This window comes from Gadus morhua, chromosome 20 (assembly GCF_902167405.1).
Source record: "Gadus morhua chromosome 20, gadMor3.0, whole genome shotgun sequence".
Classification (NCBI taxonomy): Eukaryota; Metazoa; Chordata; class Actinopteri; order Gadiformes; family Gadidae; genus Gadus; species Gadus morhua.
In genome coordinates, this window is record NC_044067.1 from 14383488 (window position 1) to 14400276 (window position 16789).

The window sequence follows — 16789 nt, forward strand, 5'->3', positions numbered from 1 at the left end:
GGTAATTAGGCTACTTCAGACCAACCCTTTTTAGATTTGCGCCGGGTGCCAGTCATTTTTTGCGCTGGTAAAATAGCGACATCGCCCTAGAACCGCCCACAAAGCTACTTGCGCTTGGCGCTTCTCACTTGCGTTTCTCACTTGCTTCTCACTTGGTGTTTTGACCATGAAATTGACAAAACCATATCCAAAACATGATGTCCTCTTACCAGAAGTCCCTCGCTCTCTCAAAGCACTGAACCCATGCAACTAAAAACAGACATAGTTCCTTCTGAGTATACTCAGAAGTCCCACCCTGTCTCTCTCCATTAACGCACATCTCCAGCACCCTGTTCTAGACATTCTGTTTTGAAGTGATAATGCATTGGTACATGGTTCGTTTTTGACAGTGTATTTGTTTTTATTTTTCCGCTGCATATCAATCCTTTAGTAGGGTAGCAAACATAATTAAAGTAGTGAAACATGGTATATCATGTTTTTAAGTTATGGTATGTCCTCCCAATTCAAAATAAAATATGTGATAGTTATTTCAAAAGTTTATTAATAAGTATCCAATACTTATTTTGACATGAGCTTCACTTTATTTCTGCCAACCGAAACAAATCTTCCTTTGGGAAATAATTCTTACCTTTATTGTAAAATTATAAGGTTCCATTCAAGTGTTTATTGTGGACTGCATTGGAGTTATATCTTTATCTTTAGTTAGATATATAGATTTTTATAATGCACATAATATTGTTAAAGAAATTATTAAAACATATATAACTAGATTGAATAATGTAATTTAAGTCAAATTGATATTTGAATCCTCTTGAAGTTTATCAGTGAACCCTCTACCCATATTTTCAACACTGTTAAGAGCATATAGAAACTTCTCAATGGGCTTCTACAGTACGTTGAGTCAGAGTCATGAGTCAGTAGTTTAAACAATAGGGGATGTCATGCAGTCTTTGGGTCTGTTCAGGTATAAATGTAGGGGTTTACACAGGTAGAGCATCAGTTAACCAACCGATCTCTGACAGACCTGAAAAACCAACACCGCAACCATGATGGGCAAGGTAAAGATATATTAACATAACTCATTGATTTGCATTAATATAAATAACATGATTTAGAAGAAATTATATTCAGAAATTATAAACTATGGCCGACAATTTGTTTCAGATCACTTTCTACGAGGAGAAGAACTTCCAGGGTCGCTCCTATGAGTGCATGAGCGACTGCTCCGACATGTCCTCCTACATGAGCAGGTGCCAGTCCTGCAGGGTGGAGAGCGGCTGCTTCATGCTCTATGAGAGGAACAACTACATGGGCCAGCAGTTCTTCATGAGGAGGGGAGAGTACAACGACATGCACCGCATGCAGAGCATGGGAATGATGTTTGACAACATCAGGTCCTGCAGAATGATCCCCTTTGTAAGAGAAATCACAGTTCAACTTTTACTCTCACCTAGTTTAACTGTTACATTGACAGGGTAATGGTTATGAGTCTGCTGACATCGTTTCTCTGAATCTCTGCTTTACAGCACAGAGGCCAGTTCAGGATGAAGATCTACGAGAGGGAGAACTTCGGTGGTCAGTCCAATGAGATGATGGACGACTGTGACAACATCCAGGATCGTTACCGCATGTCCGACTGCCAGTCCTGCAACGTGATGGACGGACACTGGCTGATGTACGAGCAGCCCCACTACAAGGGCAGGATGATGTACATGAGGCCCGGAGAGTACAGGAGCTTCAGGGATATGGGCATGAGCGGCCAGAGGTTCATGAGCATGAGGCGCATCACTGACATGTGTTAGTTTCCTCATCAATAAAATATATCTAACTTACATTTGTTGAATTTCTTGCCGGTCATTATAACTTGATAGCACCTGACTATCCGAAATAAAATAGAATATTCTTGAGTTAGGGTTTTTAAAATCATGTTATGGCAATTTTGGAGGGAAAGTTGTATCTTAAAGGGGACCTATTATGCTTTTCGACTTTTATGACCTATAAACGTTGTTATAATGATCAGCCAATGACGCTAACGGTTGCCCGCTTGCCCGGGGCAAGTAAAAAAAATGTTTGGGCAAGTTGAGATTTTTTCTGGTTGCCCGAACGGGCAAGTGGATTTTGGGTGGATGTTAATATAAAAGCTATTTATTCAAATGTTTTTAGAAACTGCAGAATAACCTTTTGTTCCGCAAAATCACACAAAATAGAAATATTTGCAATTGATCAGCGCGCTGTCTTCTCTTCTCTCGGAAAGCGAGTTAACACAACAGACACGCATCGCTTCAGTGCGAATATAGCCCCGCCTTCTGTCCCTCACTCGCAGTGTGGTCTCTGGCAGTGATTCATTAAAGGTTAGCCAACAAAGTTAGCATCTCAAGTGCAGCGCCTCCGCGAACGGTTTAGGTAGAAGGAAAATGGAGTAGTGATGGAGGAGTGCGGTTTGGAAGTACTTTGGATTGAGGCAAATTATCAAGGAAAGTCATATGCAAGAACACGGTTTTGGGTTTCATAACTGTGCACATGCACAGCAATAGCGATCTTTTTCACGAAATTGGACCCTCACAAACTACCTATATATTACATGAAAGCTGAGCCTCCACTTATTCCATCAGTCCAAACCATATCATTCTGTGACTAAAACTCGCAAATAACAACTTATGAAGAAACGTCCCCTTTTCTTTTAACAACCAAAAATTAAGTATTACCTTTGTGATTTTTGGCCACAAAGTTGATTCTGATCGAATAAAACCACCATAAACAGATTATCCAGTGTCTGGGCCAAATTTTGCAACTAAACATGTTTTTTTCAATCAATGAATAAGAGAAGGTTTCTTAGGAAATATGTAAATTGCCTTCAATCAGAAAACATATTCTTCAGCGCAATCTAGTGGCCATATATTTATTTGCTTGTGTTTGGCTTGGTGCATTCGATTATATTTGCCCTGAACTTTAAATAGAGGTGTCAAGTGTCAAAATTGTAAGATATCTACCTTTATTTGTGTCTCATAGTAAGACAGCGCTCCCAACTGATAACGACCAACTGATACTGATAATTATTTCAGGTGGAAATGTTATCTTCCACTTATGCTGTGTTCCATGGCTTTATTCACTTTAACCAAGTATTATCCCCATTGAATATTTCACTTGCACAACAATCTTTCTTTGGGCACAAAGATGACATTATCGCCCTTGCAGTTGTGGAAATGTACTCTATGTTCTTTCTTGAAAAAAACGTTTCCCCTGATATCGAAAATGGTATAGAATATCGATATTTTTCCAGGAATAGTGTCGAAGTTAGAAAATCCAGTATCGTGATTGACAACCCTACTAGAAACGCGATTGTGATTATTCCGTTAGAGCTACAAGAAACTTGAAAGTTAAAAAAGACATCTTTGCTACTACCTCTGACATTTAGTTAGGTACATTTGCATCAAATCATGCAGGTCTACATACAACTTGGCGATAGCTTTAATAGGTTGCAACGGTGGACTGAAATCACTTCATGGCAAGATGTGACCGCTCGATAAATAAGTAAACAAAGAGAAGTTTGTTATTTTTTAAACACAACATGTGTGGAAGCTAACATTCAGCTTCAGTCTGAGCTAGGATGATTTTTCTGAGCCCCCCCCCCCCCCCAAAACCAGGCCGGGTGCCTGGCAAAAAGAGGCCCGTGCACGATTCTGATTATAATTTGGGCAAGTGAACATTCCATTCGGGCAAGTTGAACCTGACCTGTACTTGCCCGATGGGCAAGTGCTTTTGAAACCTTAGTGTCAACCCCTGATGATTGATCGTCATGTTTAACCATACACAAAAAACGATGTAGATTTTCGGGAAACTCTTCCTCTCATCTGGGCGCTTTCGTCCTTCTACGCCCCCTCGCCCCCCTCCTGCCAACCCAACTCCGTTGTGATTGGTTACCTTCCTTGGAGCGCACGTGCGGGCAGATTTGACCAGGCATATGGGGGCGTGGCAGGAGTAGGTCTACGTAGATGTTTCACGGAAATGTGAACAAGTGAATCGCAATCGTTGTCCCGAGTGTTTAGCGCTCTGCACAGCCACCCCAGACTGTCAGCAGGGAATACGTCGAAATGCATGTACGTCATTATTTGACACTTTAGTATGGTTAAACATGACTATCAATCATTATAACAACTTTTATAGGTCATAAAAGTTGAAAAAGCATAATAGGTCCCCTTTAAAGGAAATGGGGTACAAAAGTAATTATAATATAAAACATATTTCGGTATTTACATAATCTATGGGAAAGTTAGTATGGTAATATGGTGAATACATATAAATATGGTAATTCCACCATCTGTAAGTCAAAAAATATGGTGATATTGATGAAGACACCAAAACTTAACCAAACCACAACATTGATTAACAGAAAAGAATATGCATTGCATAGCAGTTTACATATTGAATAAATAATAATTTGTTTTGAAATCTCCTGATGGCACACCTAAACCAAACCTACAGCATGTTCTGGAATTAATAATTGTTTTAGAAGAAAAGGTAAATTATATGAACTCTATAAGATTATATTTTTATCCAAAAAAACATTAATGAAAAGTTTGAAAGCCAAATACCCAAATAAGCATAAAAACAAATAGAAAATAATCATCTTACCCAATTTAAGTTGAAGCACTACAAATATATATATATTTTTTACCAACAACTAAATCAAATCAACATACAACACAGGAACAATACATCTATTTGCATAAAAATGACTTGAAATCGTTATATCAAATCATTAACGCATGACGTTTTAAGAATAATTTCGATGCATTTTGGCATCTAAGGATTCATTCTCTGAATACTATTCAACATTCTCCAGAGGGATTCCAGGAGTTGGTTAAAAGCTGAGGCTTCAAGTAATAAACGGCCCAAATTAAGACCACATGGGCTCCAAGCCTCAATTCCCTAAATGTTTCTGATGCTTTTTCCTTCTCCACCACAAACTTTTCTTCCGCCTGAGTGCTATTGTGACCAATCCTCCGCTCAAATCATTTCTCTCCCAGGCCTCCTTGATATTCAAGCTAAAGCCTTTCTCCTTCCTTACAGACCACCCCTGTATAGAGAGGCTGATGTATAAACATCTCATTCATCACACCTGGACCTTGGACAACTGAATAAGTTGTATGGGTATCATGGAGCTATATTCAGTCCCTCCTCCAGGATTTCGCAGGCCTTTTTTGAGATTGTTGCGGCCTAAAATGCCTGATGTTGCGTGAGCTTTTCAAAAAGTTGCGATGAAATTTGCGCTGTTTTTTAGGTTTTTGTTGCGATTACAATGCGAGAGGAAGTGAAAGTTGCGAAAAAAGTTGTGAAAGTTGCAAATTTCCTGATGTTAAATATTAAGTTATCACTGCAATTTTCCCCGAGCAATTTGTTAAATATTAATTTATTACTGAAAAAAACACTGAGAAATGGTCCTATGAATAATTGATTCTTGATTCTTTCTGCACTGGCAATTGACTTGGATGCAACAGCCTGTGTCATAGTGACCTGCCTCGTCGTTCGACGTCCTGCCTGCAGTTCTGTAGTTATGTTTCTCGGTGGCAAAATGCTTATCAATGGAAGATTTCCGCTCATGTTCCATCACAATGTTGCATGCAGTGCAAAATATTTTCCCCCGCTTTCATGTAGAATACCTGGATACTGCTTTTCGCGATCTGTCGCAGTTATTTTGGTAAGTGTGAAACGTTGGACGCGCACATGCTGCATGAATGCTTGACTCGCTTGAACATTGTAAACACGCAAGTAAGGCAGAAGGTAGTTTGTCGACGTCAGTTCAAGACGACGCCACTGATTGGTCAAATTTGCGTGAAAGTTGCGGTGGTTGGTTTAAATTGTGACACGGCCCTCAATTCGCAGTGATTGGTTGACGTTACGTTGAAGTTGCAAATCGCAACCACGCAAAATCCTGGAGTGTCTGTATAGTTAAAAAAAGGTTTTCATTTTTATCTAAATCAATTTTAAATTGTTCATTCCTCTTCAACAAATAGATCCATTGTAAAAATGTCAGGTGTACAAGACTGTGAAACACCAGTCAAAAATAGTTAATCAACTTATAGTGCCCTATCTTGCATCCGGCGCGAATGACTTAATCACTGGCGCATGTGTCGTTGCTAGTTTGCAACTGGCGCAGAGCGTTCTTTTCCCTCCTGCGCCACGCGTCAGTAAATTATGATCTTGTGCCCCAAGGGGCGGCTCTGCGAAAGGAGAAGGCGTGTTCTGGCGCAAAGGCTCCTTGGTGCTATCTTGCCCTTTCAGAAACTACTTGCGCCACAAACCAGGAAATACATGTGCCGTGTTCCAATACCCGTACTTCCATGAGTATACTTAAAGGAAGTATACTATCCGTACTATCTACTACGTTAATTTTTCAGATGTGAGTGCTGTTCCAAATCGAGTACTCCGTGGTGCACTAACTGGAAATTACGATCACGACTGCCGCCGTGGCTCCTCCCCCGCAATAAACATCCCGCTTTGAACGGTGAACTCTTTACGCCTAGCAGCTATAAAAAGCTATAAAAACTACAAAATGACTATTAATGCAGGCTATGTGGAAAATGCGCCGACTTTGGTTCAGCCTGGCTCTGCCTCTTCCGCTACGCAGCTAAGATGGCTGCCGTTGAGTACGGAAAGTGTCCTTTGATCCACACTTCACGATTAGTCCGTTTTGAGTACGACATCCGGGTCCATGAAGTATACTTCTTTTCGCCAGATCTGAATTGGACCGTACAACGTACTTAAAATATGGCTAGTAAGTACGGACAGTACGGGTATTGGAACACGGCACTGGTTTAAAGACAGTGGCGCGTTGTTCAGATGCTATTATAAGGGCGCATGCATAATGTTGCTTGTGCACCTCGCGCATACACTTTGCTTCTCTCATCTACCTAGCCACACATTCTTGGTAAATTATTTGGGAAAGAACAGCTGATACAGCGGTAATAAGTTGTACTTTTAAATCAATGCATCGGCAAACACCGTACAGCAAACACATATTTTCTTGACACAGACATCGTGTACATCAGGGACGTGCACAGGGGGGTTGCTCAGGTTGCTTGAGCAACTGCCCATATGCCCTCCTCGACTCACGTTGCCCTTCAGAGGAAACAAATTAAAAAAATAAAAATATTTTTTACAGTTTTTTCCTATCGTTTTAGGCAATTTACCTAAACCATGTTCACATTCCCTAAACATTTCACACAGTGAGCATACCAGTAGACCATGTGAACCAAACAGTGGTTACTTGCCCCTATGCTAAGATACAAATGCTGGCAATGCCGCCTTCTTCCAAATTTCATGGATACCTGCCCCAGTCAATGTTCACTACCGGCAAAACGCTGTGGAACTACAGCATATTTTACCAATGTTTAGATACTCTGTTCAAATCAGTGAACTTTCTGTTCAAAACCTAACAGTAATTTAGATCACTGTAGATGGAAAGATGCTGCATTTGGACAGACAAATGAAGTTACATGTTTGAATAAGAAAAAATATTTAGTTTATAGTTTATTTATTTTATTTTACAGTAATTTAGATTTTTTTCCCCCTGTGCACCATAGTTCTTGGTGAATTGGCATGGAATTACTTTTTTTACGTAAAAGCAACACTACATACAATGATCTGTACAAAACACAGAGGATAAGTTTTGCAATGCAAAACACCTGGTGGTCATTTCAGCTAAAGACCTACTCAGCTAAAGACCTACTCACAGGGGTGCAAACTCATCAGGGATGAAAAAGGTGACAAGGACCCAAACCCCCTCGCGGAATATATATATACATATATACACATATATATATATATATATATACACACACATATATATATACACACATATATATATATATATATACACACACACATATATATATATATATATATATATATATAAACACACACACACACACACACACATATATATATATACACACACACACACACACACACACACACACACACACACACACACACACACACACACACAATATATATACACACACAGTTGGGATAGTTCACTTTCTACGTGAACTAGTTCAAAGTTCAGTTCACAAATTTTAAAATGAACTAGTTCAGTTCAGCGTTCATAATTCAAAGATTTGAACTAAGTTCACAGTTCCAAAAAATGAACTAGTTCATAGTTCTTTTTTTCAATATGTTGCTGTGAGCTATTATTTTTTTTCGGTATTTTGAACATCGAGCCCACTTCGTGATTTGTCTAGGATGAAATAGAGTGGTTGAATCAAGCATCGTAGCGAAATACAGTTTCTATCGTGTTTTATTGTACATTTAGCGCATTTTGTAAATCCCATTGATTTCTGTTGGAAGACTCATTGCTCGTTGGCCGGAAGCGGAAAGGGAACTAGTTTCGTTGTAGTTCAAATTTGGTTGTAGTCTTTTCGCTCGGTTCAAGCCCTACTGTTGAGTCGGAGAACCGAGCGAAAAGACTACAACCAAACGTAAACAGCCCCCATTTCCGTTTCCGGCCAACAGGCAATGATTCTAGGAGGTATTCTAGTCCGCTGAGCTATGAGCCAGAGAGCTAACGTTATGGATTGTACATATTTATAATTCGAAATTCGTCTCAGCCTTTATACCACAGATACTCTAGGGTCTATAGCATATAACCGTGTTGTCTGATTACAGTTTGATTTATTTTTCACAATTTAACAGATCTCGTTTTGAAGAATAATCACCGCGCCATTCGTTTCAATGGGAATCGGGACGGTCTATAGTTTCAACATAAAGTGTATTTCTATTTTTTAATTCGTCCCAGCCTTTACACCACAGACACTATAGGGTCTATAGCATATAACCACATTTTCTGATTGCAGTTTAATGTAACAGTAAGCTGACAACACCGCAAATGCAAATTAACCACACGGATATAACCGGCAACCGGTCAAACAAATGTTCTCATTAGCACGTTAGCCTACGTTAGAAAGCCTGACGTTTTTGAAGCGTACCAACGTCACTCCTGTCTAGTACGGCATCAAGGCAGCTACAGACCCGAAGATGACATGATTACACGGGTTGGCCAAACGAACAAGCTTGGAATAAATATTGATGACAGCTTGCGTTCGCCGATTACTTGGACGCCCCCCCCCGAAATATTTTTATTGCAGATCTCCATGAATCACACAAATGACCTTTTTCGGAACAAAAACGGCGAATTTCGCCGAAAGGTGACAAGTTTGCATCCCTGTACTCAGGTGTTTTACATGTAATTTGTGCCTCGTTGAAAAAGGGCCTTCTTTGGCATTTGCTTTGGACTTCTTTACGTAGTTGGTATAGGAAAATGGATGCAGCAAGAGCAAGAGCAAGAGGCAGAGGCAGAGGAAGAGGCAGAGGAAGAGGAAGAGGTGGAGGTGAAGGTGAAGGTGAAGGTGGAGGTGGAGGTGGAGGTGAAGGTGGAGTAGGAGGAAGAGGTGGAGGTGAAGGTGAAGGTGGAGGTGAAGGTGAAGGTGGAGGTGGAGTAGGAGGAAGAGGAAGAGGGAGAGGAAGAGGGAGAGGGAGAGGAGCAGCAGCAGCAAGGACAGTTGTATCTGATGAAATCAGAGCAACTTTCATCGACCATGTAATCAATCATGGTCTGTCCATGAGGGAAGCTGGTCTGAGGGTTCAGCCGATCTTGCCAAGATCAACGGTGGCATCAATCGTGAGGTACTATACAGTATTTACAGCATTCTGACTGATGTGTTTGTAACAGTAGTAATGTGATGTGAGAAGTCTCCAAAACTCTCCTGACGTATCAGTGCATTTGTGTCTGACTCACTATTGTAGGACCCAACGGTTGCCCCACTCAGGTGGAAGGGGAAGAAAATTCACTTTGCCACAAGAAAATGCAATAGTGCAAATGGTTATTGCTAACAATAGTATAAGGCTAAGAGAAATTTGTGCAAACATCATCGCAGACATTGGTGTATTTGCCAACATTGAGAACCACGACCATCGCCAGAGTAGGGCCCTATGATTTCCGCGATAACGAAAACGCGGACGGAATCACGGAATCGGACAATAAAAACGGAATCTGTTAACACGGAATGCAGCGGAATTCGCCATTATTTTGGTGAAATTCAGTTTCGAGAGAAAAGGGAAACAATACAGGTGACATTAACGTCACTGAATGTTTAGCAGTCACTCCCAAAACAATGCTAAAAACACCCGGTCCACCACTCCAGCCTAGTTCGCGGGGATGCAAACAATAGGTCCCGCCCCCGCTCCTAACAAGACGTTGAAGCGCCCGCGGCTGACAGCTGAAATGCCTAAAACTTCCAAAAAGCTTAATAATTCGGTTTTAACCCCAAAATTCAGAGCGGAACAATACCCGAAACAATTTTATCACTCAGGTAATCAGCTGTTTTGCCGAGTATGCCAACATACTATTGATTGGAAAAGAAAAGATACGTGCGATGACCATTTGAAGTCAAAAATCCATCTAAAAAACAGTGAAAGCCGTAGCCAGGGCACGGCCCTACAAACCACAATTACGTCTACAATCAGCTCAGCAGATTCAAGAGTGGAGTTTATTGAGGACTTTGTGGCTGTGTGCGCCGCATCTGACATCCCCCTTGAAAAGCTTAAAAAGTTACGCCCGTTTCTAGTCAAACACTGTAAACAGGGAGGAGCGCTCCCCCAAAATGCCAGTAGCCTCCGCCAGACTCACCTGCCTCGAGTGATTGATCAACACATGACTGCCGTTTTAAAGCAGATCAGGGGGAAGAAGTTCGCTGTGGTTGTGGATGAAACAACGGATGCACGGGATTGTAGCGTCCTAAACATTGTCATTGGTGAGTTAACTTAGCAGCCTGTTAATATATTGTTGCAATAGTGGCGAAGTCACGTCCCTTCCGGTAGAGCCAATGGAGAGAAAGTAATTATTTTCTGGTCACAGTCTTTATATGCCGTGGATTTAAATTATAATTTTTCATGTCAAGAGTTTGACCGTTTATTGTGCAATTGTTCAGTTAAAGGCTGTAGAGGCTGTAGAGAAGGTCCCATCGGCTCTACCTGAAGGGGCGTGACTTCGCCACTATAGCGTTGTTTTTGTACTCAGCAATGTTAATTGTCCCCATGTAAAATATGATAAGGAGGACCTCTTCTGTTGAAATAATAGCAATTCATAATGTCTGCAGCTGTATTTTGCAGTATTTGCTTTGCTTTAAATAAACACTTATTTTGTCAGAATATTATTTTAGGTTCAAATAAGTTGAGTAGAATATACATTTTGGTTTAAATAAGTAGTTTTCTTTATGTTATCTTTCATTGCAGGTGTTGAAAACCAGTACTTTCTGCTGGATGTTGTTTTCCTGGACAGATGCAACTTTTCAACCTTTTCCCAAGCTATACTAGCCTCCCTCTACAGCAACAACCTGGACCTGAATGATGCCTGGGCAGTGGTCACAGATAATGCTGCATACTGTCTGAAAGCATACAGGGAGGTCCTGAAAGGAGTGATGCCCAACAGTGTCCATGTAACCTGTCTCTGCCACGTCATCAATCTGGTGGGGGAGACCTGGCAGCATTACAAGTACTTCTCTGAGGCTGCATCACTTGTTACATGGATGAGATCTGTCTTCTTCAAGAAGCCTGCCAGAAAGAGAAGATGGGTGAGCTTCCTCGTTAACAGGGAGTTTGCGCAGACAGACTCCTCCTGAAGCAGTGAGCAGCAGGTGGAACAGCTGGTTTGAGGCAGTGAAGTACCATAGAGAGCATGTTCATCTGTACAGAGAGTTTTTGTTGGAAGAAAAATCCTCATCCATGGCAGTCACAAACATCCTCAGCCAGGTGGATACAGAGGAGAAGGTGCAGGCCCTCACTGTCAAACTAACCTTAATCTCTGAGGGCTGCTCCAAACTGATGACAGCTCTGACAATCCTGGAGGGAACCCACCGTCCCACAGCAGTGTCTGCCTACAACATAATGGAGGATCTATGCTCTTACCTAGTTAATGGAACGGCAAAAACATGTGGCTTTGGTGCGAAGACCGATGAGCTACTGAGGAAGATGGGTGTTAGAGAGAGGAATGTGGTGCTTGAAAGTCTCCATGATGCTTTCCACTTGGCCTTCACCAATTTCTCAAAGCACTGGGACATACATCCAGCCAGAGAGGTCTACAGGCTGGTAAGGGTGTTCGATCCAAGGCAGGCTCCAGCTATGGAAAAGTCGATTGAAGCCTACAACACACTGAAACCAATGGCAAATCCATCACCAGAGCTCAGTGAGCAGTGGATTGCCTTCCAGCACTGTGTGTCCAGGGAGCCCTTGCCAGCTGATATGGAGCTAGCTGCTTACTGGAGGGGCCTCAGTTCAAGATTCCCAAGAGTTGCAGAAGTGGCAGTGCCCTACATCTACTTCCCAGTCAGCTCAGTTGACTGTGAGAGGAGTTTCAGCAAGTACAAGACTCTGCTCACAGACAAGAGAGAGGCCCTCACTGAGCTCAACACAAAGAGGCTGACAATCCTGTACTTCAATGGAGATGCCTGTGACAGATGGAAGTCATAGGAGTTAAGCTCAAAAGGACAGTAGGCCTACTGTTAGAAAATCAATGATGTTGAATTTCCTAGTTCAGGTTTTATTGCAGGTGGTTTAATTTAATTCTGCATTGTTTGTCCCCTGGTTTGATGTATTCTTCAAACAGTGCTTTGACTAAATGTTTTTATTCACAGTTATGATTTGTTAAAATGAAGGACAGGTTATAAGCACTTTTTATTGTTACAAAAAGGGTCCTCAAGTCCTCAGTTATGCACTTTTTACACTTTAAGGACACTGTGAAAAGTTTATAAGCACTTTATTATTTATGTAATGTTCTTATTTGAAGCACTGAAAACAGTGCAATGTTGTGATGTTTTAATAAATGTATTCGTTCGCACTTATTTGACACTCGTTCTGATGATTAAAATAGCTTAAAGTGTAAAAACGGAATTCATGAAAATTTAAACGGAAAAAACGGAATTTGGAAAAAAACAAAACGGATTTCATAGGGCCCTACCAGAGTGCTGAAAAAGCACCAAATTCGAATGAAGCAGCTTTACACTGTCCCCTTCGAGAGGAACTCTGAGCGGATAAAGGAACTCCGGTACCAATACGTCCAGGTAAGACTGAACACAGGATACACTGTCATGTTGATTGTGATTTTGCACAAAACTGTAAGCTATGCCATTTTTGTCTTATGGTATCTTGTGTATTCTCTAATTTCCTGAAGAGAGCCATGGAACTTGAAGCCAGTGAGAATGAACATGCGTTCATCTTTGTGGATGAGGCTGGCTTCAACCTGGCAAAAACACGTCGCCGTGGAAGGAACCTGATTGGGAAAAGGGCCACGATAGATGTTCCAGGCCAGAGGGGTGCGAACATCACCATGTGCGCAGCAATTTCGAACGATGGACTTCAGCTGCAGAAGGCCGGCATAGGCCCATACAACACCGAACGCCTAATTGCCTTCATAGATAAGCTTTACGAAAGGCTCACAGCAAGAGAGGTAGACAGGCAGAATCTACCAACGTATGTAATTGTATGGGACAATGTGGCCTTTCACCACTCCCGGCAAGTCACAGGGTGGTTTGCGGCGCATCCTAGGATGATGTCACTTTTCCTTCCGCCTTACTCTCCTTTCCTCAACCCCATCGAGGAATTATTTTCGGCGTGGAGATGGAAGGTCTATGACCACCGCCCTCAGGACCAGATGTCCCTATTAGAGGCAATGGCTGCTGGGTGTATGGACATAGCCCCAGAAGTTTTTTAGGTCATAGTGTTCTGAGAGGAAACATGTGTTAAGCTATGGCAGCATGGTTTTTGGTGTGGTTGTTGTAGTGCATTTTGCACCAAAGGTTAACAGATATGCAGAGGTGTGTGTCTCTAAAGCCCACTGTGTTAAGTGATAGGGAAAAGTGACCATAGTATGGGTACATGACCGAAAACGATAGGAAAAAACTGTAATAATTTAATGGATGCAGAATTTCATGTAGGCCTAGATAAAAAAAATCGCCACTCGAAATATTTCATAAGCGTAGCCTCATTCAATTCCGTTCGGGCACTGAGAGTGAAAGTCAGTAGGGGGAGGGCAAACTCTGCCGCGCGGCAATAGCCGCTTTTGCCGCCCTTCCCTCATTGAAATGAATGGAGGCGGCGAGTTGCCGCGCGGCGTGTGAAAGCTGCTTTACGTAGCTGCAGCGCTGCACGCGACCGGAACACCGGCACCTGTGAGACGACTGCCTTGATGTTGTCGGAAAAGGTGAATTTGAGATGTATAACAAACAAACAATCATCATCACATTTTGTGAAATTAATTACAATCTTCATAAATCCAGGCTCAGTTTGCCACGTAACGTTTAGCCTAAATAATCAGACAGCTAGCTAGCTTGCAGACAAGCAGGCCGTTATCAAATAGTTTACACATTTTTTGGTAGGCAAACTAAGCTACATGTCTGCTGATAGTTAGTTTCTAACATTTCGTTTTAACAAGAAGATTAAATGATGGAAGTAATGCATCACATGAATTCTTTCATTCAAAATGGTTCATGCCTAAATCGTATCACTATTTTGTTTGTTATTGTTAAGTGAAGCCGAAATGCCCAGTGAAAAGAGGAGGATTCAGGAGAGAAAGACACAACTAAAGGAGGCAGCAAAGAGGAGCACATGGTTGGCTACGAAAAAGCCAAACAGCAGGTGGGACAGAGACTTTGCATAGTGATAAAAAATTATACTGTGTAGGCTAATTGATAAATTAATCAGACTCATATTTTAGCCAACTAATGGCAATTTTTCATAATTACATTACATTTAAGATGAGGAGCAGCCACAAGCCTCCAGACACTCGGAAAATGTGGACGTGGAGGAGGCACATAGGGCAGGTAGGCCTAAGTGCTGATCCCCATATATGAGAGGACCATTCTAGAAAGTACAGGGTTAAAGAGCTGCATGATAAATAATTGTAATCTAAAAAAAAAACTGGCTATTTTAGAGATCCTTTCAAAGATCTTGCTTGAGCAGAACATAAATACCACTGCTTCTAGTGGGCATTACAATAATAATAATAATGGTAATAACAATAATAATGGTAATGGTAATAACAATAATATGTCATTGGACAGATGATGAGCCCAGTGCATCAGCTGCGTTCAGAGAGCCAGAGCCAGAGCCAATCCCAGATGAGATCAGGACAGACTGGGAAAGGAGAGATGAGCAAGAGGATGAGATGAGGGAGAGGAGAACATCAGCAAGGGAGGATATTGAGATGAAGAGTGGGGCAGAATCCACAGATTTCGAATTTTTGCTGAGGTTGGCTAATCCCACAGATCCAGCTCATGTACAGAGCAGCAATCTAAAATACGATCAGACCTTCATCACATTTTCCAAAGCTGAAATACACTTCCCAATCAGCAAGAGAAGATGATGAAGTCCAGACCTTGGATGAATATTACAGGGGAAGGACATACTATACCTTTCTGGACAGACTGAGACAGGAACTTGAGAGAAGATTTTATGGGGAAGGGAAGACTCCGGACATTGTGATGTCACTGCAGAGACTCATTGACCCAGAGCAGTGGAAGGATATCGGCCAAGGTTTTGATACAGCACATTCACTATGTGAATTGTATGGACTTCAGGGGGAAGACACCAACCTTCAAACAGAGTTGAGAGTCTTCCATCCATTGTACAAGTGTCCCAAGAGGACAGTCAAGTCTATGCTTGAAATATTCAAGGAACACGATGCTCACATCATATTCCCCACACTGTTCAAACTCATTAAAATATATGCCACTCTACCCGTCTCCACTGCAACGGTAGAACTTTCTTCCTCAAAGCTGAAGCTGGTAAAAACAAGGCTCCAAAATCAGTGTGGTCAAGAGCGGCTGTCTGACCTCCTCCTGCTGTCCATAGAGAAGGACATACCAATCGACAAAGAAGAGGTTCTGAAGATTTTTATTGAAATGGCCCCTACTAGGCGGCTTCTCCTTTGAAGCTTTGCATTTTTAATATGTCCATTTGGAGAAACTTATCAGTGACTTAATAGGATGTTGTTTAATTATGTTTGCGTTCATGTTATGTTCTTCTTCTTCAAGTCATGTTTTTCTGCATTATCGTTAGTAGTAGTTATTTCAGTGTTTTACTTATTTGTATTAATATATTAATAAAGACCCTGTTATTCTCAGTCCTTCATATAGCCTGTGAGTTGTTTTTTTTTTGGGGGGGGGGGGTGCCCTTTTTTCAGGTCAGAGCAACTGCCCCTCAAAATTCCTGTGCACGTCCCTGGTGTGCATGCCCATAACTTTTAGGATTGATGAGTATTTGATCGTGAGAAAACATAGTTTTACCGCGAGTGAGTGTTTAAAAGAATGAATGAATGCGGGTTTGCGTGTGTGTATGTGTAAAATAATTAATGAATGTGGGCGTGCGTGTGTCCATCTGTTTAAACACACGCAAACTAAACACGTAACGCATAATAAAGTCCATGGCAATGTATATTAACGAGGGGGACACATGCATATTAGGAACACAAGTCGATAACGATAATGCATACAATACTGATAAGGAACGATGTTTATAATGTATTGCGTAGATCATTAAATAGAACCACAGTTACCGCATATCATATGTTATATCATATATGTTTTCTTTGCCGAAATTTATTTGAGGAGTCAGTATTTCTGAAGTAGTGGAAGAAAACCTTATTCCATGTGTGAATTAGGCCATATTATTTGTCCATAAACTCAGCCATTTGAAGTTTGAAATGAATGTGCATCTGTCTCATCGGAGACTGCAGACG

The 16789-nt window shown here is 41.3% G+C and overlaps 1 protein-coding gene across 2 annotated transcripts; it reads left to right on the forward strand.

Annotated features, from left to right (window-relative positions):
- Positions 1 to 958: 958 nt before the first annotated feature.
- LOC115532955 (gamma-crystallin M1-like) lies at positions 959 to 1832 on the forward strand. 2 transcript variants are annotated; one of them, XM_030343083.1, is made up of 3 exons: positions 959 to 1058; positions 1165 to 1416; positions 1527 to 1832. In XM_030343083.1, the coding sequence occupies exons 1-3, from the start codon at positions 1047 to 1049 to the stop codon at positions 1800 to 1802; spliced, it is 540 nt and encodes a 179-aa protein (XP_030198943.1). In that variant the 5' UTR covers positions 959 to 1046; the 3' UTR covers positions 1803 to 1832. The 2 variants fall into 2 exon arrangements, with proteins under 2 accessions (XP_030198943.1, XP_030198942.1); XM_030343082.1 differs by lacking the exon at positions 959 to 1058 and having other exon boundaries at positions 1129 to 1416.
- Positions 1833 to 16789: the final 14957 nt, after the last annotated feature.